The 23,634-nt window shown below is 39.9% G+C and overlaps 1 protein-coding gene across 1 annotated transcript; it reads right to left on the bottom strand.

The window, feature by feature from the left end:
- Nucleotides 1–2,682: 2,682 nt before the first annotated feature.
- LOC104072763 (protein FAM171A1-like) lies at nucleotides 2,683–19,330 on the bottom strand. Its single transcript, XM_009572330.1, has 5 exons — nucleotides 19,243–19,330; nucleotides 18,937–19,164; nucleotides 13,437–13,529; nucleotides 8,214–8,372; nucleotides 2,683–3,073 (listed from the first exon to the last, which is right to left on the bottom strand). Exons 1-5 carry the CDS (start codon nucleotides 19,328–19,330, stop codon nucleotides 2,889–2,891), a joined length of 753 nt encoding a protein of 250 aa, XP_009570625.1. The 3' UTR covers nucleotides 2,683–2,888.
- Nucleotides 19,331–23,634: the final 4,304 nt, after the last annotated feature.

Below are 23,634 nucleotides of genomic sequence, written 5' to 3'. Positions count from 1 at the left end.
CAATGTCAATGGAGCCACCCTCAGCCTTAAGTAGACTATGCTGCTTCTCCCCCTTCTCTCCCCAGTTCTCTCTCAAGGACAGAAACTGTGGTAATGAAAATACAGATTGTTTATGGTAAACATCCTAAAAAGCCATTAATTATTTTTGGCTGCCGTAATATGCAAATAAGCATAATTTCTGTAGAAACTATGAAAATCTCTGCACCTCCCCGTCAGATGCCCCTGGGTTTATATTAGTACATCATGAGCTAAACAAAATGTCTGAGATTCTAAGGATTAAAACATATTTCTAGTATTTCTGTCCCTTCTCCATTCCCTCCCCTAAAAGTGAAAAGTACTTCTGCTTTTTAGAGCAGAAATTATACTTCATGCAGCAATGATGACAACCACATGGATTCTAAACAAAAACAATGGCTTGCACGAACAAGCACCCACTGTACTGCTAATACGCTAGAGAGAAGCTCCGCATTATTGCCTGGTAATACAGTCATAGTTTTCCATCTCTGGCATTTACCCAATTTTCAGATAAAAGTGTGAAAATTTAAGCCACTGAAAATCTATTAAGAAGAGACCGCAACATAACTAGCACTGAAAAAAGCAGCTCCTGAAATGAAAGACAAAATCAGAATAATGAGGTTAGAGGGCTTATCCTGACAAGGCACAGATCTGGCAAATGGGTTACAACAACTTATTTGCCAGCATTTCTCCAGCATGGAGCCATCCCAGTCATCATCCATCCTCCTTCCTCCACAGTCCAAGCACAACAGGGATGGGGAATGACAGGGTACCACCATGTTTGCGCTACATATGGCTAGTTTGACAGCCCTTAGGGTGCTATGTAGCCCACACAAGATAGAGTGGCTGCTCTACTTATTAAATTAGACTACTCTAATTTAAATTGGTTGGGATGTGGCCAAAATTCTGCTAGAACTGGCATGCTGCAGTCAGATCTTAAATGCATCTTTTGGCTGCAGAGAAAGATGCTTACTTCAGCTGAAGTGTGAGCTGGAACCTAAGCGTAACATCTTCAATACCTTCCTCTCCATGGCTTGGTGAAGCTAAGTGGTCTGACAAAAACCCTTTTTGTTTAATGGTCCTCATGCCTTTCCCTCCCAACAGCACAAGTGCTCCCGCAGTTTGTCATGAAGCAAACAAGGTTGAACTTGTCTCAAGATTGGGAGCCTCAAGCCTGCAGCACTAATTAACTAATCCGTATTGATCTATACTAATATGTACCGCACACAATAGGTTAACTAGCTCTTTATATGCAACAGTAAAAACCACATTCCACAGTAAGAGATAGCTTTTGTGGCCCCACTACAGGGGCATGGAAATTTGGCCATAAAGGAGAAAGCTCCATAATCAAAATCAGAACCATTTACTAGCAGCGAGTAACTAGCAATGAGGCGGGCTGCAGCTATAACACAGCTGACAGGAAGGGCTGGGGATGGACTGCTTCTTGTGGGGAAAGTAAACATGAGTCAGTCTTCCACATCTTTTTTTGAACAAGGGAAAACAAAATAGTTTCTAGAATCACAAATCAAAATCAGTTTCAGGAAGAATGTAACGAAACTTACTGCCAGGGCACCACAAGAAAACTTGACGTTTCCACAGTTAAGGGAAACCCCGAATCCATTCATCGCACTCTTATTCTACTATTCAATTTTATATCATATTCAAATTTATTCTTTATTAAATCCTACTGCTTTACTCCCTAATACAGCCAACTTCTGACAAAAGATTTAGCAGGCATGCTGTTTGAAAATACATCACCTTTTTCAGCAAACAGAGGCAGGAAGGAAGCAAAAACGTTATTTCCCCCTTCACCGCTCTCTTCCCCCTTCCCCTCCCCTTCCTCCAATACGCTGGTTTCATGCTTGTTATTCTACTTCTGGATGTGATCATAAACTGTGTCAAAATGTCTGCCTTGCAGGGACAAAACCCCACCGACCATCTACACAGATCCACATTTCTGGCTCCTTTTTCTTCCTCTCTTCCTTGCAGTCTTGGCCTTTCTCACCTTCCAATCTTCTTTTTTGACTTCTTTTTCTTAATAACCATCTAGTACATACTTCAGAGGACACAGTGGAATAACTGAAGGGAATCACCAGGACAAGACTTAAGCACCCCTTAATTCTTTACACTTTGAAGGTGTAAAGGTGGCCAGCACGGTATACCACCTAGCAATGAAAAAAACAAGCCAAAACAAAAATAGAGAGCCTAAAGCACACATTTCTGGAAGACTTCCTATTCGCAACAGCAAAAGTTGTCCTGCAACGTAAAAAACTGAGTGCATTTTACAGCTCACGTGGATTAGTCATTCTGTCCTTTCAAGATATTTCATGAATTTTGCTCGTTGCTTATTTTTTTTTTAAAATAATTTACATGTACTTTCCTTCTTGATAGCATTAGTCAATTTCAAAGTGATTTACAAAAGAAGTCAGTATTATGTTTCCTATCTGACAGGCAGGAAACTGAGCTAGAGACAAGAGACGGACCAAAGGTCAGATAGCTGGCTGCTGGCAAAGATAAGGCTAGTTTTCATTTCTCCAGACTTCCAATTCAATGCCACAGCGAATGCGTCGCTCTGCTTCTCAGTCCCTGGGTGAAATCAAGTTTTCTCAAGATAGTTTTTACATAAAATATTTAATAATTGCAAAATGTTACATTTACAAAAAATTTTGTCTAGAAGTGGCACACAATGCTACTCAAGTATAATTGCAAATACACTATATATCACTTGATCAATAAAACTCAGTCTTCCCTCCATTTAGACAGAAAACAGATTTCTGTACACTCCAATGAAGACCTTACTATATTAAAATAATAAATGCAGTGAGACATTAGTATCAGACAAACGAAGCCATCTAGCGAATCACAATTAGGTGTTACCTACCAAATTTTTGGTCAAACCTCCATGCTGGAACGTGTGCATTGTGCTTCAAGTTGCTGTTTGTTGGCAGAGGCACTGTTACGTAGATGGGGCCATTCACGGGGATTGGAGTCCCATCGCTGTTGAGGAGATGAACACTGACTGCAGTGACAGGGGTGAGGTCATACCTAGTGCTGTTTCCTACCGAGAGAATGAACGAACATTGTGACTGCAGAATTTCCCAGAACTTAAGATACACCCATGTGGTTCAACACTGCAGTACTGCACCAATATATTTCTCAAGGGATGGTAGTAGTAATCTTCCCTGCCTTACAAAATTCACACAAGCAAGATGTATATGCTTCTGTATTTTTCACTTAATTTTGGAAAATTCTGAAAACAAGAAAACTACAGTGCAAAAATCTCCTGCTTATATTTTCTCATCTTAATTCATCTTAAGTAAGTATGTATGAGTACCACAGCCATAATCATGGCAAAAAAAAAAAAATTTCACAAGCCTTTATTACAGCCTCACATGCCCATATTATAACTAACAAACACCCAAACATGCAGTGACACTGCAAGGATGATCGGTCGTATGTTTAAGAATGCCAGGATGTATTTCCTTTGGCCTTTCACTGAAATAAACCAAGCTAAATGGATTATTAGAATACACAGTGTTATCTTCTTATCTATGTAAGACAATAATTATTCTTTTTGTTTAAACTGCATGCCAACAGACGTTACTTCATGACAACACGATTTAAAAAAGCATTATAACCCTTCAACCATTTAACCAAATGAATCAATGATAGGGAAAAATACCACAGATATATATATGTATGCGTTCAGGGGAAAAAAACCTTGGAGATCTGGAGCTCAAAGCAATAGCAGTAGCAGTTTAAACCAGAAGAGATGGAACTTCCAGTTTTGCAAGGGGCTTGAACCGCCCGGGTGCATGCTGCTGCTAAGAGCGGCAGCCCTGCTGCCTCCTCGGGGCTGGCTCCGGGGTCCTGCAGCCGCTCATCCTGCTTCGGGGCTCATCCGAGAGCAGGAACAGGGGTGCCTGGCTGGTGGAGAGCAGGGCGCTGCCCCCCTCTAATCCTAGTGCCTCACATCAGCATAAGCTGCTGGTAAAAGCACATTCGCACCCAAGAGTGGTGTGCCACCTGCGACGCTAAGGCACGGCAAGGGGTCCTGAGGAACATGCAGTATCTCGGCGCCAGTGTTCATTAGGATGAGTACTTTCCAGGGAACAGTGGGAAAGCATTAAGACCTTTATCATTTCTCTTAACAGCGAGTAAGTCTCAAGGAATGGCCTTTATTGAATTTGTTGTCTCTGAGTAACAGCTCACCAAAGTTAAGACATCACCAGGAAAGGGGCGGGGGGAAAGGCAAAGGGAAGGGAAAAAGACAAAACTCCTCAGAATTTTAAATTCTTTGGATTTTGCAAGAGGTGCCAAACTGAAGACATGGAAAATAACCAGAAGTAACTTTGCATGTGGCTTGTTTACTATAGCATCTACTCTGACGCACATTTTCCCCAGATTTCAAGGCGAGTATCACTGCTGCACGGCTGACAGGCCAAGGATGGATGAAAGCACACGCAAGGGGCACACGCTCTGCTTTGATCTGCTGTGAACTGAGGGGCAGAAGCATGTCTTCCAGAGGGATTAAAGTGCTGAGAAAACAGGCACTCTGAAGATGGCCATGTAAAAGACCCACAGAGCTAGCTGACAAAAAAAAACAGAAAAATAAGGTTTGGAAATTCAGCTAAGGTGTAGGGGAAGGTTGCCAGCCTACCCAAGCGTTTGTATTACAGGCTCCAATGGTGCACAATATCATCCCCTTACAGCCTTAGAATATAAAACAGAGAGAGAGGAGGGAATTGGTGGGGAAAAAGTTGTTCCTTTATTCCTGGTCGTTCAATCCACTGCCTCTGCCATGCACCTGTAACTTCTATCAGATTGATGCTTGTCCCCAAGTCACTGGACTTGGGCCACTAAGTTTCTCAGGCTGGTATCAGAGAAATAAATTCCTATTGCTAAGTATCATAACCTGACCTGATAACATTCTGGCATATACAAATTCCTAATGACAAAAGGTATAACTCCAGATTTTAGAAACATTTAGATTAATATCTAAAGATTAAATTATGTTTCATATTTTACTTATTTTTAGATATTGAAAGTTTTTAATTTTTCTTTCATTACTGTCTTGATAAAGCGTATCTGCCTAATATCTGTAAAAATGAGTTTTCAGTCCCAGAAATAGCATTCTGATGGTGAAACACTTTTTTGGCATCTTTTTTACTTAAGATGCACTGATGCTTTGCTCAGTACTGGGCTGAACAAGATATATTAGAAGATGAATAAATTTCTGAAATCCACTGACCTCTGGCAAGAAGAAATAATCCTTCAGTTTGCCATCTTGCACAGTATGTAAATGCTCATTAAAAAGACAAATTTTTTTCTTTTCTGTTGTGAAGATAAATTAAAATCAATGCTTATGGAACTCTCACATGCTATAAAACTGATAAGCACATGCACAGATTAAATGGGAATGGACTTCAATAAATGTCAGCTTTCATTTATTTCTTGTCATTTTTGAATTCTGGTGACCTGTGAAGAGCTCTAACAATAATCAGAGGAAAATGCACCGTGCCTTAGACTTGACTCTTCATAAAGAAACAAACAACCTACAAAACCAGCAGGAGTAATGGTTATTAGCCAGCTTGGTCCATTACTGCAGAAGAAGGGAAGTTTTGCTTAATTTGGTTAAAAGGACAAGATTTTGTGAAACCATCCTACTGTTCTCCAACTGGTGATTAATACAAACAATAAGCTAACACTATACAGGCTTGTCACTACTTGCAGCTAAATTGAATTTTTATATTTGGAACATGCTGATTCATGCAATGAATTTTCACTGCGCCATATTACTACTTCAACACCCAGTTGAGATTTTGTGAAAACTGTTGAACTCACAGAGAACAGGTTTTAGTCAAAATAACTGTAAAGTCACTCTGGATAAATACTAGCCAGAGAACTGAGCTGACTGAAACAAATAGCAGGACTCTCCAAAACTCTACAGACATGTAAATAAACTATGAAAGAACAGAAGAGTAATTGGTGAGGGGGAGAGAGGGGCGAAGGGGTAGTGTTCAGGAACACTCCAAAATTCCCATGCAAATTAATGCTAAGTTTTTTCAGAATTCTAAAATTTGTACATATTTCTCTTTTTCTCTTGAGAACAGAAATATTCAGTCATCCCCAGCAGGTGGTAATTTCATTTTTTATTCCTTCAAAAGTTTTTCAGGTGAAATCTTCAGCAAGTCGCTTGGAGATGAAGAAAGGAAGTCAATCCAAGTCTAGGATTTTAAAGTTTAATGTTTCCACAGCAGGCGAAACTTCTACTAAAAATAGAGGACATTTCAACTATACTACTGTGCATATACAGATATATTGTATTTGTAGTCTGTATTACACCATACTGAATACTACACTATTCAGAAAACAAGGCTCTTCTGAGTCTCTTAAACCCCATTTCTTTGCTGGTCATTTTGGTCTTTTGTGACATACTTTTACTTGAAGGCTAATAAAAGAGAAATCCAGGGCCCCCATGCTCAAGTAGAAAAGTTCCCGTCATGCGAGCATATAGAAGATGAAAAAACCAAGGGATGTGTTCATCTGTTTTGTAGGAGGGTAGGAGGTAAAATAGGAGGAAGATGATGTCCTGGTTGTGTAGTTCCCATGACAGGTGATCATCTGAAATCTTGGCAAGACCTGTTTTCACTAAATAAATGCAAGGGTGGGAAAGATGGGTTGCAGAGTACTAAGGAAAGATTTGGGAGAGGAATCCCACACACATTGTCAACAGTTTGTTCAGTTGGTTTAGAGACAAAAAGAAAGGAGATGAGGAAGTAGACAGACGAATGAGATCAAGTGCATTCCTTCGTTTTAAAAAAGATAAGAGATATTTGATCATGTCTGAGTATGAAGAGCCAGAGAAAACTTAATCTTGAAGATGAGAATAGGGAAATGACAGAGATATAGAATGAGATAGGATGAGATGTACTCACTGGAGCAGACAGAAGGATTGGACTAAGGTAGCAGACACATTTCTAATTATAATAGAAAAGGAGATACTCAGATTTAGAATCATACAATCATTAAGGTTGGAAAAGACCTCTAAGATCATCGAGTCCAACCGTCAACCCAACACAAAGGGAAGAGGCAGTTTATTATGTGTTTTTTTGTTTTGTTTTTGTTTTTGTTTTTTTTTTTTTAAACAGAAAAGCTAGCAAGCTCAGTACATACCGTTTATACATATGACCCAGCATTCAAAGCCACCTAGATCAACATATCACAAGTAAATGCATCCTGAGAAACAGCAGGGAGGGACCTCCAGGGGTTATTTAGCCTGCTTCAAAGCAGGCTCAGCTATGCCTATGCCATCCTCAGAGGTGACTGTCTAATTCTGTCCAACACCCTCAAGCAATTGATTCTACAGCTTAAACTATCCTCACCATCGCAAGGTTTTCCTAATCACTAGTCTGAATCTCTCTTGCTGCACTGCAAAGTCCGCTGCTTGCTTTCTAACCCAATACGGACACAGAGAAAACATTATTCTCCTTTTCACAGCAGCATTTTAAGAATTTGAAGATTTCTGTGCCCAACTATTCTATTTTTCTGTAGCCTACACACCACCAATTATTTCAGTCAAGACTAATGAGAAGTGGAAGAAGAATAACAGGCAGTTGCAGTCATAAAAATGTATTACAGCTTTGAATTTAACAGTGGTTGTGTTTCTACCATGAATTTTCACTGTCTTCCCTTTGGTGCTAAATGAATTTGCATATTTTTGGCTGAAGCTAGATTCGAAAGTATTAACAAAGCCATTGAAACAACTCTTAGCTGAAACAACAGAGTATTAAATCCGTGACGTATAAGCATTTTATTTATTTTTAGAAAAAAATTGAACAAGAATTTACAGCATCTCCAGTTAAATTTTCTTTTGTCCGTTCACATTAATCTCCATCTTTGTATGCGCACATGCAACACGTTTGGGGACTTAACTCTAAACTACAAGTGTAACAAACTTTTTTGATCTCCCAAAGCCAAGGAGTCTTCATCTTTGCTATTCAGTGGCCCCATTTAAGGGATAGCGGACCTTGGTCTCTTGCTTATTGGAACAGCATTGTGGTAGGGCAGTTGAACCTATCATGTCATCCAAATTTTAAAGAATGTTTGCTGGAACAAGAAATGGAAAAAATGATATGGTCAAAAGTTGATCCCTGGACCAAAATGAAAATCAGAGCAAAACCAAAGTAGTGGGTTACCTGTTCCATTTCCATCTAATCCCTGCAAATAAGGAAAGCTGTCCACTTCCCAGGGTGAACTGGCTGCAGTTAGATATGCTGTCAAATCACTGTAGCTAGTGTTCTCTGGTAATTTCACAGATCTTCTCTGAAAGTGAACTTGCGGCTGAGTCCGTGCACCTAAAAAAATTAAAAGTGACTTTATATCCAAGGCAGGCAGAACATTTAGATGTTCATATTTATGGAAGCACATTTACAGGTTTTTTCATTATAAACTGAAATAGCTTGAGAAGGACAGAGACATCAGAAGGCTATAACAAAGGAGGAGGAAACCCAGTATTTTTACATTTATTTTGCAGTTGCCATTATTTTTCCACAAGTACCACTGAGCAAAATTGTGAAAGCATCTGATGTCAGAAGCTTTTCTGACCATGTTATTTCCCAGGATCACCTCAAATTTCATTACATACTTCTTATAGTGAATATAACTGAAACTAAAACTGAGTTCAGAGGCAGGGCATGTGAAAGCTTAGAAAAGCATCCATTTCACCATTTTTGTTTAAACTCTGTTTTTCTTGAAATAGCAAGATAAATTTAGCTTACACTCTTTAAAGTGATTTTCTAAGGGACTACAATTCTATCTGTAGTCCCAATTAACTTGTGTAATTTCCATGTCTCATTTTTACAAAGCTTTGGCCACATTAACTATCACTAGTACTGAGATAATAGTAACTTTTTATTTAAACCACTGCATAAAAAGATTCACTTGACAAAGCCTGGGTGAGAAGAGTTTCCATATTTTCCCACGCAAAGAACACATCTAAACAGAACCAGATTACTTGGCATGTAAGATTTCTCTCTTTTCCTCTGTCTTGCACAGTTTTAGTTGTTTTTTTCAAGATCACTAGGTGTTAATTGAAGGGTCTTTGCTGCGACATGATTTAAGACTGTGTCACGTACAATTGCATTTCATGTCTCATTTAAATCCCAGTTTATAAAGTCAATAGTCTTTTTCAATGGATGCTCGCCATTAATACTGTTTAGCAACACACAGCAAGACTCCATCTGCAAGTTTGTGTGTGCAACATGCAAATTAATTTTTAAATCAAAAGCTATTGTATTCTCCAGAGCTCATTTTGAATACTCACAGAACACTCCCCACGCAGCACAAAATCAAGAGGCAAGCAGTTTTTTTTTTCTTAATTCACAGTTGACTATGCAGTTCAAAGATGTCAACTCAAACCAATTTTGCTCCTTTTCCTCTATTAGTCTCTGGCAGCACTTTTAGGTTACATGTAACTTCACTGTGAGAAGGATTAAAGAGCTTGACTCACAACTCCTAACTTTATAACTGCCGATGTCATTAACCAGGAGACTTTTCTCGCATTATTTTCTAGCTCATAGGAGCTCTAGCTATGTGAAAACATAAAATTCCACAGAACAAACTTTGTATTGGCCAACAAAAACTGCTATGTAGGCGGGCAAGTATCTCCAAAGAGCTGATCATTGTTTAGCTGTCATTTCTTTGGTAATTCTGCAAGAAAAAGTTATAAAACCACTTTTCTTTTTTAATTTCTGAAACATTTAAGTATTTACAGCACCCTCTCAAGACTGGCAGTATCCTTAAGTGTTTAAGACAGTTATTAAACAACACCTGTGTGAAACGGGAAGAAATCTCCCTTACCCAATTTCTAGGCTTAAATGGGAAACAACATAAAAGACTAAATAAATTGACTGCAATGAACTCGGGGAAGACTTATCTCCCGAGTTCTCTGCAATACCGAAGTAGTTTGCTGTACCCCAGGGACAGATCTGCTCAAGCACTCGGGAGCTCTGACCGCACTGCTGAGCAGGCTCCTATGGCCCGTCGGGATAAGCATCCACAGTAACAAAACAGAAAAAAACCCACAACAAAGAAACTGGTATTAGGATTATTACTAACAGTTCAATGTAAAACTGTAGGATTTTCTGCTGTCTAAATCTCTGGTTAAGATGAATTATTCAACTTGCCAAGAACCAGTACTATATTTCTGAAGATGCGAACTAATTAAGAATTAAAAACAAAGTAACTGTTGTTGAGTCTGTAACACAGTAGTTTATGCGGAGGCTCTGGGGTTTTCTATTAAAAAATGGTTGTTTTGTAGCACTGGGAGAGCCATGAGCTGCCAAATTTCAACCAGAGAGTGAGGACTCAGAAAGCCTCTAACCTCAGTTTCTTGAACCCTACAGGCAACGCAAAGTATTCCTACGGCTGAGCCCCAAACCTGGCAGAAAACCTGCGGATGCAAGCTTTAAGGTGGAAGAAACAGCTTCCTCTGTAGATAGTGCATATACATACAATAAATCAGTGCAGAGTAGTTAATTCACACCCTAGATTAACAAACTCCTTAATATTGATATTCACCCAAAACCTGCCACTCACCCAGAGTCTCCCCTCAGCTCTTCAGTTGGGTGTCCCAAAACCCAGCAAGAGACTTCAAAGGGGCAGAAGACCGGGAGCTACCAGCCAAAGGCTTGTGAGGGAAGCAGCTACCAAGGCTTTCGCCTTCTCTCACCACCTTGCTAAAAGATAATCCAATGTACTCCTTTAGCAGAGGTCATAGAGGATTTTGGGGCATATGTCTGGGAATAGACTTACTGAGGGAATTGGAAATGCTAAAATGGAGAGAAAGACTTGTGCTGACCAGACTCTTAAAAGTATTTTTCAACAAATCAACACTTATCACTGGGAGTGGATTATTATTATTGCTTCTGTTACTGAAGATATCTAGTTTTGACTTATAAAACCCAAAGAAAACCCAAACACATTCAAGTATAAAATTGGCACGTGAGCTCCCCTCCACTTGGCGAGTGCCATGAGGTAAAGGACTGCTGAGCACTGATCTTATCTTCTTTAAACATCCTCTTGTCAACACACCGGCCATGATTCAAATGCTGTCAGCTCCAGTTTGCCAGTGCACTCCTGAAGATGTAACCATCTCAAGGAGTCCCTGTAAGGCACCTCTTGTCAGGCTGGATGTGTGACATGTGGCACCACACTGGCATTTGAGCTTCAATCTATGTGAAGTAACATCCAAAGTATGATCAATTCATGCTCTGATTGCTCATATGTCAGAGGCAGATAGAGGGAACCCGTACAGTTCCCATTCACTGAATGCTGAAGTTCAGCTTGTCACTGTGCCGGTATTAAATAACTTAAATGACCCAGTGGCTGGCAAGCTCCATCCCTCGCAATTACTGACAGAGCACAGCAGCGGATTGTAATGCCATCATGAAAATGAAGCTGGCTGCATCAGCTCAGACAAACTTCTCAACGGCATAATAAGTCGCTTGATTAATTATTCAAAAGCAAGTGGTAACTTATTGTACTAGACAGGCCTTTCTCTCCCTTCGACTACTGCTTCAAACACCAGTGTTCCCAGTCTGTTCCTGGTATAATGAGTTCTGTTTTGTGCTCGTTTTTGCACTAAGGTAACTCCTGATCGGCTCTTTTGAAGGAGCACGAAGTTACTGGGAAATAAATTGGAGAAGTAACAGAGAAAAACTAGGTCACAAGGATTTTGCATCGAGACTGGAGAGACCATTCAAATGCTGGTACAATGTCTAGGCCGTCTTTCATTTAGGTTTCATCACAAGAGAATTCCAAGAAAAGGAGCATGGGCTGGTCCCATAAAATAGTTTTTACTGAGCATGACTGAGAGTTCAAATCCCAGCCCTTAGAATACTCCGGGTACCGCTTTCTTCCTTTATCCTCTTTCTTTGCTAAACTAGCAGAACCAGTTATATTAATCTAGTTTAAATATATTGGGAACACCCAGATCAATTCACTGAAGGGAGCAATATTACGTGGAAAATATTTATGAGTGTCACTGGGCTGTTAAATGTCCCTCTAGCCCTTTAACATCCCCCATTTTTTTGAAGAATGGAAGCTGTAAACATGAAAAGAGTGTTCTTTTAAAATTAATTGCATAATATTAGCACATTTGCATAAGAATAAGAGTATTTAATGCTAGTAGAATACTGTTGGTAAACAATGTTTCATGTTTTGTCTAATGGAATCCCTTGTGGTTTAACACAGTTCACTGTCCATCTAATTTACCCCATTAGATAATGTCAGCTCTCAAACTGCAGAATATACATATGGCAGCCGTGCTGTTCTACAGCCCCTTCTGAGCGTTCTATCAGCTACCTAATTTGTTTAGTGCTTTTTCAGCTCCAGTTGTACCTAGTGCTATCACTAATGAAAAGCCTATTGTCCATAAAAAAAGATGTCAGGAAGGCATAATTGTATTATATTCCCTCAGATAAAACAAGGTTATCTTGGAATCTTATTGAAGGTAGTATTCCCCTGTTTATTAACTATCTGGTAGACTTTAAAATAATGGTAATCATAATACATGGGAATAAGACATAGTTTATGCACAGTAAGAGTGCTCACAGGAAGGATGTCCCCTTGTTTTGGCTCATCAAGGTATCTTTAAAAACTTCTGCTCTTTTGTTAACAGACCTACCTCAGCTATCACATCAATTGGGCTAAGCTAGGTCAGATCCCCAGGTCAGATGAACATTTTATTCTTTACTGTGCAATTCAGAAAACACAGTGTTCATCTGACTGATACTACAGTTGCTTTAACTTCTGTGTTTGGCCTTATGAAAAGGTGATTTGAACTTTATTCTTCTAATACAGTGGATTTCATCCTGCAGTATGTGGGTTTGCAGGCAGTCTGATAAGGGGTCCACAGGAAGTACTTAAGAAAAGCAAGTTTATATAGGGTATACAACAATGCAGATATGAAAAATTTTCAGTTTTTCTATGCCCTAAATTTCTAAGGCATTACAGTAGGGAGCAAGAGAAAAAAAAAAACAAAACAGAGACAATTCTTAGACAATAAGAACACATCACAAAATGTTTACTGCAAGGATGGTTAAATGAGGCTAGATGAAAAAACATCCAACAGATAGCGAAAGAAATTTAATCTCTAGCTCTCAAATGGCACACTAAAGTCCAGACTTGTTTATTACCAAGTAACTCAAATTCCCTAGTCACAGCAGTTAGGGACGAATTTAGCTATTAATCAATTTGGTAAAACCATCCCACAGAGGAGCATTCCTTGGGGAACTCAGAAGAACTCCCCACATGATACCAGTCTCACCCACGGGACAGAGTTCAGAAAATATTGGGCTGTCAGGCTTTTTGTTTAGTGTCACTCAAATTTCCATTCCCATTTCCAAAAACCAGCGTACCTTGAAATCCTGAGACTATCTGGACTACATCGTCATAGACCATTAGAGTAGCTGAGCGTTCAGGAAGAAGGCCGAGACTCAGTGAAGAGAACACTGTGGGAGAGAGTGGGATATATTTGAATTGTTGTAAACATAACCCAACAACAACAGCACTTACTTTCTTCTACATTTTTGCAAAAGCAGGCCACCCAAACTATTAAAGTCATATTGTATACATGACAGAAACCACATGCATTTTCTAAACCAAATAACTGAATTGCGAGAGTAATTATTACTGAACTAAACAACATGTTCTACGCTTTGACTCCTGCAAGTCATGCATGGTAGCTCAAAGTACAGAAGAGCGCAGTGTAAAGCAGGGTTTCAGATTATAATTCCCAGCTCCACAGAAAGACTTGTCATTACCTAAAGAGGAGTGAAACACTAACTCAGTCTGACTGAATTATTTTTCTGTGAAACGGCTATACTTCTTACCTTAGGAAGATTTTAATGAAACTTAACTTTTAAATACTTTGAGATGCTTACATAAAAAGTCATACAGAAAAGCAAAGTATGATGAATAAGTCTGAATAATTTGCTTTAAAATACAGCATGTCCTTACTGAGTCACCACCTACACTACAGAAGTGCTATATATAGCAGAACTACTGTCATTCTACCAGTGGTGCGAAAAGGGACAGATAAATGGTATTTGCTGCAAGAACTCTGCCTGCAAGGACCTCCTTTGCCACTGGGTACTGACATTCCTTATAGGGGGCTATGTCTGCATGCACACAGATCTTTGGAGAATGAAGAGTGTGATACAATTTCATGCCAAGTTCTTCACACCCAGAAGACCAGAAATATGTATGGAATTAGCCACCGAGCACACCTGACTCCCACACCCACGAAAACAGTAAGAAGTAGACCTGCCTGCAGTCCATGCATGGCTTTCAAAGATAGAAGGAGAGGAGGAGATTAATGCAGACTAGTAATTTTTGGTAACTGGGCAGCATCCCACATTTGCACCTGGAAAGTACTCATCCCATTCTGAAGTGACCATAAGCTGAGGAAGACATTTCCAGAACCAATTAATAAAAGAACAGCGCAAGCTCTTCTGATTTTCTGGAGCTTCATAAATTTCCTCTAAATTAGTATGTATTACTTAATCCAAGAGACCATATAGATGTTAGTTACAAATGGGGAGACTGTACACTATTTCTGTTTTAAGAAATATATTCTCTTTTTAAAAACCAGAAATTTTAGTGTTTGGGAGAAAGACAGGAGAAAGGAGAAGAAACTAGGAAAAACACGCTGATAAGAACCACCACCTAAAAGATGGTCTTAACAACATATATGAACATTAAAAAAAAAAAAAAAAATCATGTTATTGCAAGTACAGCTGAGAATTTTCTTTCTAACACTCTACATGTGAAACAGATCTACAACATAAGTAAGAAAGCCTGGTGCAAGTAGCATTAAGGCCACACAATTACAAAATTTGTTTGTCTTTACTCCAATAACTTAATTTGTATGAAGAAAGCTAATATAATTTAGACACCCTGGGGAGCTCAATACAATAAACCATGCCAACATCTTCTTCCATATATGACAGACTATAATGCATATATAACCTCTAAACTTCCCTTGGGCTTTTCTGCACAATCTTTTCTCAGCATGACAAAGACAGAAAGTCATAGTTTTTGAGGCCAGAAGGATGACTGTGATGATCCTGTCTTACTCCTGTATAACTACAGCGTTCCCTGAATTAATTACTGCTTCAGATCCAATAGCTGTGCTTAAACTAGAAAACATGTTGTAGAAAAACTATCCAATTTTCTTTTAAAGGTGTCCAGTGGTAAAGAACACACCGCAACATCAATGTTCTAATAAATTATTATGAGGTCACTTAAACTATGTGCCTTTTTACCCATCAAAATTTATTGAGGTTAGACTTTCAGCCATTTGATCTTCTTTTTATACAAGCCCACTAGACAGAAGAATTCTCTCTTACCGGTTTCCTGTTCTCTACGCGGGTACTGATGGACTACGATCAAATTACCCCATGAACTTTCTCTCTGGTGAACAAAATAAATTAAGCACTTCCAAGTCTTTCCCTGTAAGCTGTATTTTCCAATCTTTTAATCACTCCTGATATAACTATAACCCTGCAGGTTTAAACATTTTTCTTGAAGTGTGGATCCAGGACTGGACACACATTTCCCTGAGTGGCTACACCAAGGACAAGTTCTGAAATACTACTCCTCCTTCTCAGTCTTTACCTTATTTTACAGCTAAGGATCAGATTATTCTGCTTTCTTGCAGTGCTGCATTGGGAGGTTATTTTCAATCATTCATCTACCATCACTCACACGTCTTCTGCAGAGTCACTGCTTTCCAGATGAGCTCTCCTCTCCCAGAAATACCACGAGCATCCTCTGCTCCTAGAACTGCATTTCACCACAGTGAATACCATGGTTTGCTTTGACTGACCCGACCAGCTAGTCTGAACTGTGCTGCCTCAGCAACTTCCCTCTCTCCATTGCACACAATCCAAAAATGTCCTCTTAACTATGGACTACCCGTCACAAATTTTCTTCTTCCAAATTATTTACAAAGAAAAACCTATGCGTAGCTAAGAGCAGATAGATGAGCACATCTTCCATCATGAACACTTCAACAACTCAAGTGATGTTAAATTAATGAACTGTTAATTTAATAAGTGGAGTCATGGCTCTGCTGATAAATAGTTTAATGGAAAAAGAGATCTTAATCTTTTCCTCCTACCATTTATCACTATGTAAATAAATAATCCTCCTGCTTAAGTGGTAAAGAGCTAGTAATTATTTTGGTTAATATAAGAAAAGTTAATTTCTGCCAAATTATGAGAACAGAAAACCCTCGATGCTTACTCCTTCAAGCTATTACAATAATATCACAAGTTCAGTGGCTGCACAGCTTTTCAGCATAAGATTATAACTAATGCATATTGACTGTGATGGAATAATCATGACCCTTTGGCAAGGTCCTGTTACAGTACTTTAAACATTACCACCCTATAGCTCTCAAACCTACTCCCTGCTCATGGTTATCATTTCCACATTTGAAGTAAACGTGTCCATAGTTCATTCACCACAGTACACAGGTCGGCATATTAGCTTAAACCACTGCCATGGGTGGAACACTGCTCAGAATGGCATATCTGCTCTGTGGGGTGACAACTACTAGTACTGTTAAAAGGCATTTTCGGGAAATGAGGATCCGGCTGTATGCGTGTGCCCAGACTGCACACTGCAGAATCAAGATTTAAATATGCTGCCTGTTCCCCATCATTCATCCCAGATTACAAAAATACAACAACAACAAAACTTCCACGGTTTTCAAAACTTCTAGACTGTGCTGGTTACAAGCATGATAGGCATTTAAATACAGGACATTTAAATACGAACAGTTCTTGGAAAGTTTTTTAAAGACTATAGGCATTTTAGTCAATACAAAAAATAACAGCCTAAGTACCTTGGGTCTGAACTTTCATGTCATGTCCCTTTTAAAGAGTAATTCAAAGAACAACCCTATTAAATCTACATGGGCGTATCAAGTTGTAACTTCTTGTTTCTTTAATCAAAGAAAGGATTAAGTTCAAGGAACAGAAAGCAAAAGAAAGGATTCAACTCCCAATTAAATCAATGGCAAACTATCTACTAGTTTCAATGGGGGAAGATCAGAGGTGAAAAGAATCTATTTTCTGAGTAAGCTCACATTTCAGCCGTGGAAAGAAGGATTTTGTGGAAACTGTATACGATTGCTGCTCTTTAAACTTCAATGATTTACCAAAACAATAATGCCATGTTTGATTCCCTTCCCTCAAAATCAATATTTAAGAAAAAGCAACAAGCAAAAAACCTAACCAAACAAACTCCAGTCCACGGAAGAGTAGGACGCATTCAAAAGATCTAGGGTATGAGTCAGAAAGATATGAGACACAAGGCAAGAAAAGGTTATTGCATGCTTTAATCATATATGATTGTGTCTTAAGGAAGTACATGAAGTATGCTGAGGAAGTTGCACCCCATCTTATTTAAACAGAAAAAACATCAAGGAAATTTCTAAACAGTCACAGAACAATTATGGTTGCTGGGAACCTCTGGAGGTCACCTGCTTCAGCCAAGCAGGGGGGTGTCCAGTTGAGTTTTGAATACCTTTAAAGATGGAGATTTCACAACCTTTCTGGGCAACCTGTTCCAATCTTTGACTACTGCTGCTGTAAAGATTTATTCCCTTTTATTTATTTGAAACTCTCCCTGCTGCAACTCATTTCAGTTATTCTTTCACTATGCACCTAAGAGCCTGGCTTAGTCTTCACTATAGCTCCATTAAGTAGCTAGAAAATGTGACAGAATACAGTAGAGGAAATGTGGAAGAAGTCAGTCTATCTTACCTGAAGCAAGAGAATGCAGGTAAGTAAATAGCATGTTGAAATTCCTAAAGCATAATTCTGGGTTTGAAGAGATTCAAGTTCCTTTCCCCATCTGAAAATACATTTGCTGCTTGACCTTGTGGCAAGCCACACAGTCCTTCTGGCTATGCTGATATTAATAAATAAAATAGAGCCAAGGCATGGGATTGAACACTGCCCAGTGATCATTTATACTAGTTAAATATTAGTGCACTTAAAACCTGGCATGGCTTTGGCCTGGGCTAATTATCAAATCTGAGGTGATATTTAGGTGTGATTTGGGTATAATACAAGCCTGGGGCCATTCCCAAACTACTTGGACCCTAATTGTGGCTGGGGATTAGAGGAAAGGCAGATGAAAACTGGGGATGTGACCTTCATCTAGATGTTATGTCTCAAGGTCTGAAAGCCACCCTCAATCTGTTCTATTTAGCAGTACAGAAATAGTCTTCATGACTCAGTTTCCCCTCCTGTACAACTAATGTAAAGTCTCCCACTTCCCATAAAATTTTGAGGCATTCTGATAAAAACTAATATGCAAGTATTATTCTTATATTTGTTTGCCTGCAGAAGAAACAAACCGTACTAATTAAGTTAGAAAAAATCCTTACATCTGGATAACATAACTGCAGATTAAAACTGTCCTATGGACATGGCCAAGAACTGAAAGGCCAGGACTTTTTTTGTATACTACAGCCTACGGTGCAACAATTGTTGGGAGAAAAACGAATGAGTACATTACAGCTGCTGAAACAAAGCACTTGGAAACAGAGTTCCATAAAGAAAAAGATCTGGAATAGAGCTGTATTTTCTGTGAAGCTGTAAGAGCATCAACAGTTGTTTGAAAACTGACGTAGCACTGTATCAACGACAGCCAGCAGGAGAGCGAATCTCTGCACAGCCCTGATGCCACAGTTTAACTGAGGAAGAAACCTTGCTTTTTTTGAAATGCACAGATGTTCTTCCTCCCACCCAGGATCGCAAGCATTAAAACACATCATACAAAACTGTGTAACTTCCTTTAGATGCAAAATCTTACCTCAGAACAAAAATAAAGATCTCTTACCAGGCAATCTTACAGGTTTCCATGGTGCAGAATTTGGCACATACGCATGTTTACTAGCAGTCACTATCAGCTGATTGCCCAACTTATACTGAAACTTGAGGAAGGCAGTGCCATCTGCTCCTGAGGTTCCAGATGCAATGGAGATCTGGTTGGTAAAAATCTCAATGAAGGCTTCAGTTACTGGCTGATGTGTGCTGGCATCGCTTACATGGACCTTCAGCGTTACTTCTGTAATGACAAACAACCACAGCAATTATCGTCCGAAAACCTTCTGCAGGAGGCAGCAGTTAGAACATGCTAGCACACCAACGACCAAAAAGACACGGGGCTCAATGCTAACCTCTGACACCTCGGTGCCAAGTACGGCCTCTTGTCCTGGCCTGCAGTTCCCCATTTCGGGCAGTCGCTTTTTAGAGACACCACAGATTCTGCCACAAGCCAGACCAGGTCCTGAATTATTGCCCTACTGTTAACTCCAGCTGTGGAGGCATCTATATTGCACCTATGACCCACATGCAGCTGGACAGCACATCACCAGGGGCAGGCAATATTCCTTTGATGGGCAACAAGTCAATCTCACATAATTCTAAATGTGTGTGCTATTAAACATCATGTATTAGTCACAGATAGCACGGCATCATAACTCTCTGTAAGGTCCCTGCCTTGCTGTGCCTCTGCTCCAGCCAGCCTTCTCCACCAGCAGTGGGGAGAGGGAAAGGCTGGAAGTGGGCTGTGCTCCCTCACCCCTTCCCCAAAACATTTATCTCTTTGTGTAGCAAAGGAACAGAGGAAATCTGCTGTGACGGAAGCCCAGGAAGAAAGTAGGCAATGGAGCGGGCTGTGTAACAGTCAGAGATTTTGAACCCCGATGGGAGAGGTTGCCCCAGCTGGCACAGGACTGCCCTGGTGATGTCTAACCAAGACGGTGAAATCCCACAGGAACAGGTCCTTGTCCTCAAAGCACAGGACGACAGGTGGGATGCAGAGTGCTAGCAGTGAGGAAGAGAGGAACGCTTCCCCCCTTGCCTCCCTGTCCGCTGGCCCTTTTTCCGAAGAGGCAAAAATGTCACAGCCCCTAGTGCTATCTGCTTGTCAGCCCTGACACTACAGTATCACCTGTCCCCACATGCAGCGGGTGGGTACGAGGAGCAAAGACGGTTAAGGCAGTCAGGAGAATCATACATCTTGTAGACATGCAGTCAGAAGCTAACACAATGGACTACATTTTCCTTGAGTAATTTGCCGTTTTTCCAGAAACTAATTACTTGTTTAAATGTTTCCAGATGTACAATATTTGTCCACTCCGGGGCACTCCTATGACTAAACCATGCATTGTGTCACCAGGCTTTTGTTACATAAAGTGGAGCGGCTTGTGCAAGACAGTCCCTCTGGAAGGCATTCCTCTATATCTACGATTATTTTTCTGCCCCTCCAATAGTTCCTCTGCCTCATACTCTACAGTAGCAGCTCTTGCCTTTCTTCAGTAACTATGACTTAAATGCAATGCTGTGTTGAAAAGACCCAGCAACGGTCCAACGCCTCCACCAAGCCACTCCTTGGATTTTTTCATTTACAGTCACCTTGTTCTCCTAAATGAGTACCTACCTCCCTCTTTTCTCTTCTCTCCCACTCTCCCCTTTCTCTAGTTCTCGCCCTCATCTTTGGAAATTCTGTTTTTCTTGCATGAAGTCCCCTACCTCAGCTTACTCCATTCCCCAAGGTAATAGATGATATTTTGCAAACTCCCTTTTTCTGTCAGGGGAATTCAGCTGCTAACAAGCAAGAGGCTCAAACTCCACATGCAACTCATTTCTTCATGTGCTGCCCAGAAAAGAGAGCATGACCTCCTTGTCATATATATTTAAAAAACAATACAATGATTTCTACATAACAGTATTGGGGATACAGTTCTGTTGCATTACTACTGTGTGCTAGGATTTTAAGAACTTATTTTGGTGTAAGCCCTGAGCCAGCAAGACATAACACCAAGAAGAACAACAAAAAAAATTAATAAAATCTCTGTTACAAATTTCAATAGTGAAATGACACAACTGAGTATGCTGAGAAACATACTATAACAATATAAAACTTTAAAAGGGTGTCAGGATCTAATACAAAAATATCAGCACCTCTCTCCTAAGGGCATTTCAGCCAGAAAGATACCGGGCCTTTTTATAAACAGAGACCTTCTGTCTGAATCCTACAGTACAGAAAATATAGGTATCAGGCAGCCCTGAACAAAAACCCCATTAGAGAAATTCATCATCATCACAGCCCTCACTTTAGAACTTAGCAATGGAGGATGCCAATTTAGAGGGAATCAGCATGGAATACATTCTAGTTATTAAAGATTCTGGACTTGTTCACAGTTTTGCATTTAGTATTCAAAGAAAACAACGTATATTGAAAAACAGTGTCCATAGATTCTGGTGTGCACATACAGAATGCCACCTTAGAAACCTTGCCTTGACCACCAAGCAACTTGTGAAATCTTGTGCATGTGAAAGGCAGCCACATTAAATACACACGCCTTCCTCCTTTGATTATGTATTTACGAACTGTACATGTATTTACAAACATGAGGGCAAAAAGCAATATAAGTTTTTATTTTCAAAATGTGCAGGAACAATATGCTTAGATCCAAAGCCAGATAGCTGTGCTGTTAATGTTTCCCACTTTGAATTGCCTAGCAAAGAATGCTGAAGAACAGATGCGGTTAAGAATAATGGGTCATGCATTAAAGAAAAAGCAAGGAAACAGGACAAGCTGAACATTGTGGTTAGCAATTTCAGTAACATGAAAGTTTAGCCTTTTCTAAAACAACCACATGTAAGAAGGAACCAAGGAGCTCTGGAATATTAAATACTAATCAAGGAAGAGGATAACAAAACAATAGAAGTATCAAATCTATTTAATTCCTTATACACATCCAAAATTCTAGAATAGCAACTACTACTAAAATTGATCAAGAGAAAAAGACTGATAAACAAAAATTTTCTTGTATACACAAATCCACCTCTCTCTTCCCAAACAAGAGAGCTAGCCATGGGTATGTCCGGTAGGAAATTCCTTTACCCTTCACTCTATTGCTATATAAGGGCTTCTGTCTGCATCCTTCTCTCTTTCTGATAAGGAAGGATAAGCGTTTCCAAAATCCTGTTTCCAAATGGAAACAACAAAGGCCATCACCCAAGATGGAAGACTGATGAAAGGCAACAGACTGGAACTGCTGTTCCAAACCACAGCCCTAGATCAGACATTGGGCTTTTTTTCTCCTCCTTTTTAATATTTACACTTGTTTTTTCCTGAGAAGGTAGAGAAAATCCTAGCAGTCTGAACAACCCTAATTCCTTTCATGTGTTATCTTCCCTGACATACGTGTGAAATGTATACAACTTGCTTAATTCAGGGCTTTCTGCCACGCAACAGCTCTTTTTTCTTATCTAATGCAGCAGTGAAGTCATGAACACTAAACCTGCATTATCACAATAATTTCCACAGCAAGAGAATGATTACAAGCTTTTAACTGGAGAGAACTTGTTGAAGAAAACCTCCTCTCAAACAGTGAGACTGATGAGAATAATCTATAAAGAGAGACTTCTATGAAAACTTAAAGCTATATAGTAAGTTTCAGAATTGTTAGGAGATATTCAGGTACATCTTGAAGAACAGGAGGACTGAAGAAGGGAAAAAAGAGAGCAGAGTAAGGACAGCAAGTGATCCAAGATCAGTCTGACCTCAAATTAATAGGGAGGTCTTAGACCAAAGCATTAGGTATACTAACCGAAGTATTTAATTAGAAAAAGCTGCTTAGAAGACTCATTATTAGCTAAGGAATAGAGTCTTTAAAATATCTGGCAAACTTTTTAGTTGGTACTCTCAGCAAAACAGTGGGGATAAAGCAGATACATTATTCTTGAGTTTTACAGCCTACCACAGCAAGGAGCTCGTACAGAATTAAAGACACATGGACTCGGAGGAGGAAGGACATCTGCAGTAAGTGGGGAACACGATGGAGGCAGGGAACCGAAAGCACTGCCGAAGATGAACTCCAGGAACGTGAACTGCTGAAGAGAAGCATGCTTCATTCTTCCACAGATCTGTGATACTGTTGTGCTTTCTATTATTTACTACAGCAGGAATATTCAATTACTAAGTTCTGAAAGAGCTTTGCTCTGTGCTACTAGTGAGGTCCTGGAGGAGGGAAGGGGACATAAAGGTGCACAGTGCTGATGTTTCCTCACCGCAGAGCAAAGCAGAGATGGCTGAGGTGACAGACCCTGATGAATTCACCCAGGGCAGCTGTCATCTCTCTCACCTCCCTAGACAGGCCAGCCACATTCAGGACAGGCTATGCCTGAGCCCACAGCCCTGTCTAATACACCTGGCTCCCGACCAGCATGGTGTGAACGTGACTCTTTCAGACCTGGGCTGTCTGGCACGTGGTTCCCCGTCGGCTTGCAGTGCAACGCAGGTGGGCACAGGCAGAGCCAGAGTAATTTGCCTGCACCACTAACGCATGCCCTGCCATTATATTCCTACAGGCATGTTTCACATTCAAAGCAAGAGCTACTTATGATAACTGTTCATTTCCAGGTAAACCACGGGCAAAGATATCCTGTCTGGATGGGCAAAAAGATTGTGTGTCCCTGTCTAAAAGTGCAGCTAGGAATGGGCCACTAGCAAACGTTAAATCGT

Source organism: Fulmarus glacialis, unplaced genomic scaffold (genome assembly GCF_000690835.1).
Source record: "Fulmarus glacialis isolate BGI_N327 unplaced genomic scaffold, ASM69083v1 scaffold49381, whole genome shotgun sequence".
Taxonomy (NCBI): domain Eukaryota; kingdom Metazoa; phylum Chordata; class Aves; order Procellariiformes; family Procellariidae; genus Fulmarus; species Fulmarus glacialis.
The sequence above is the reverse complement of the archived record's forward strand: the minus strand, read 5'-3'. Positions and strand labels throughout refer to the sequence as shown.

Excerpts from the sequence above, each read along its gene's own strand:
- LOC104072763 (XM_009572330.1), bottom strand. The coding sequence starts at position 19,330 with ATGGGGAACTGCAGGCCAGGACAAGAGGCCGTACTTGGCACCGAGGTG. Across the intron at positions 13,530-18,936 it reads GAAACCTGTAAGATTGCCTG|TGTTCTCTTCACTGAGTCTC; the intron begins GTAAGAGATCTT and ends TCTCTCCCACAG. Across the intron at positions 3,074-8,213 it reads ATTAGATGGAAATGGAACAG|GAAACAGCACTAGGTATGAC; the intron begins GTAACCCACTAC and ends TTCTCTCGGTAG.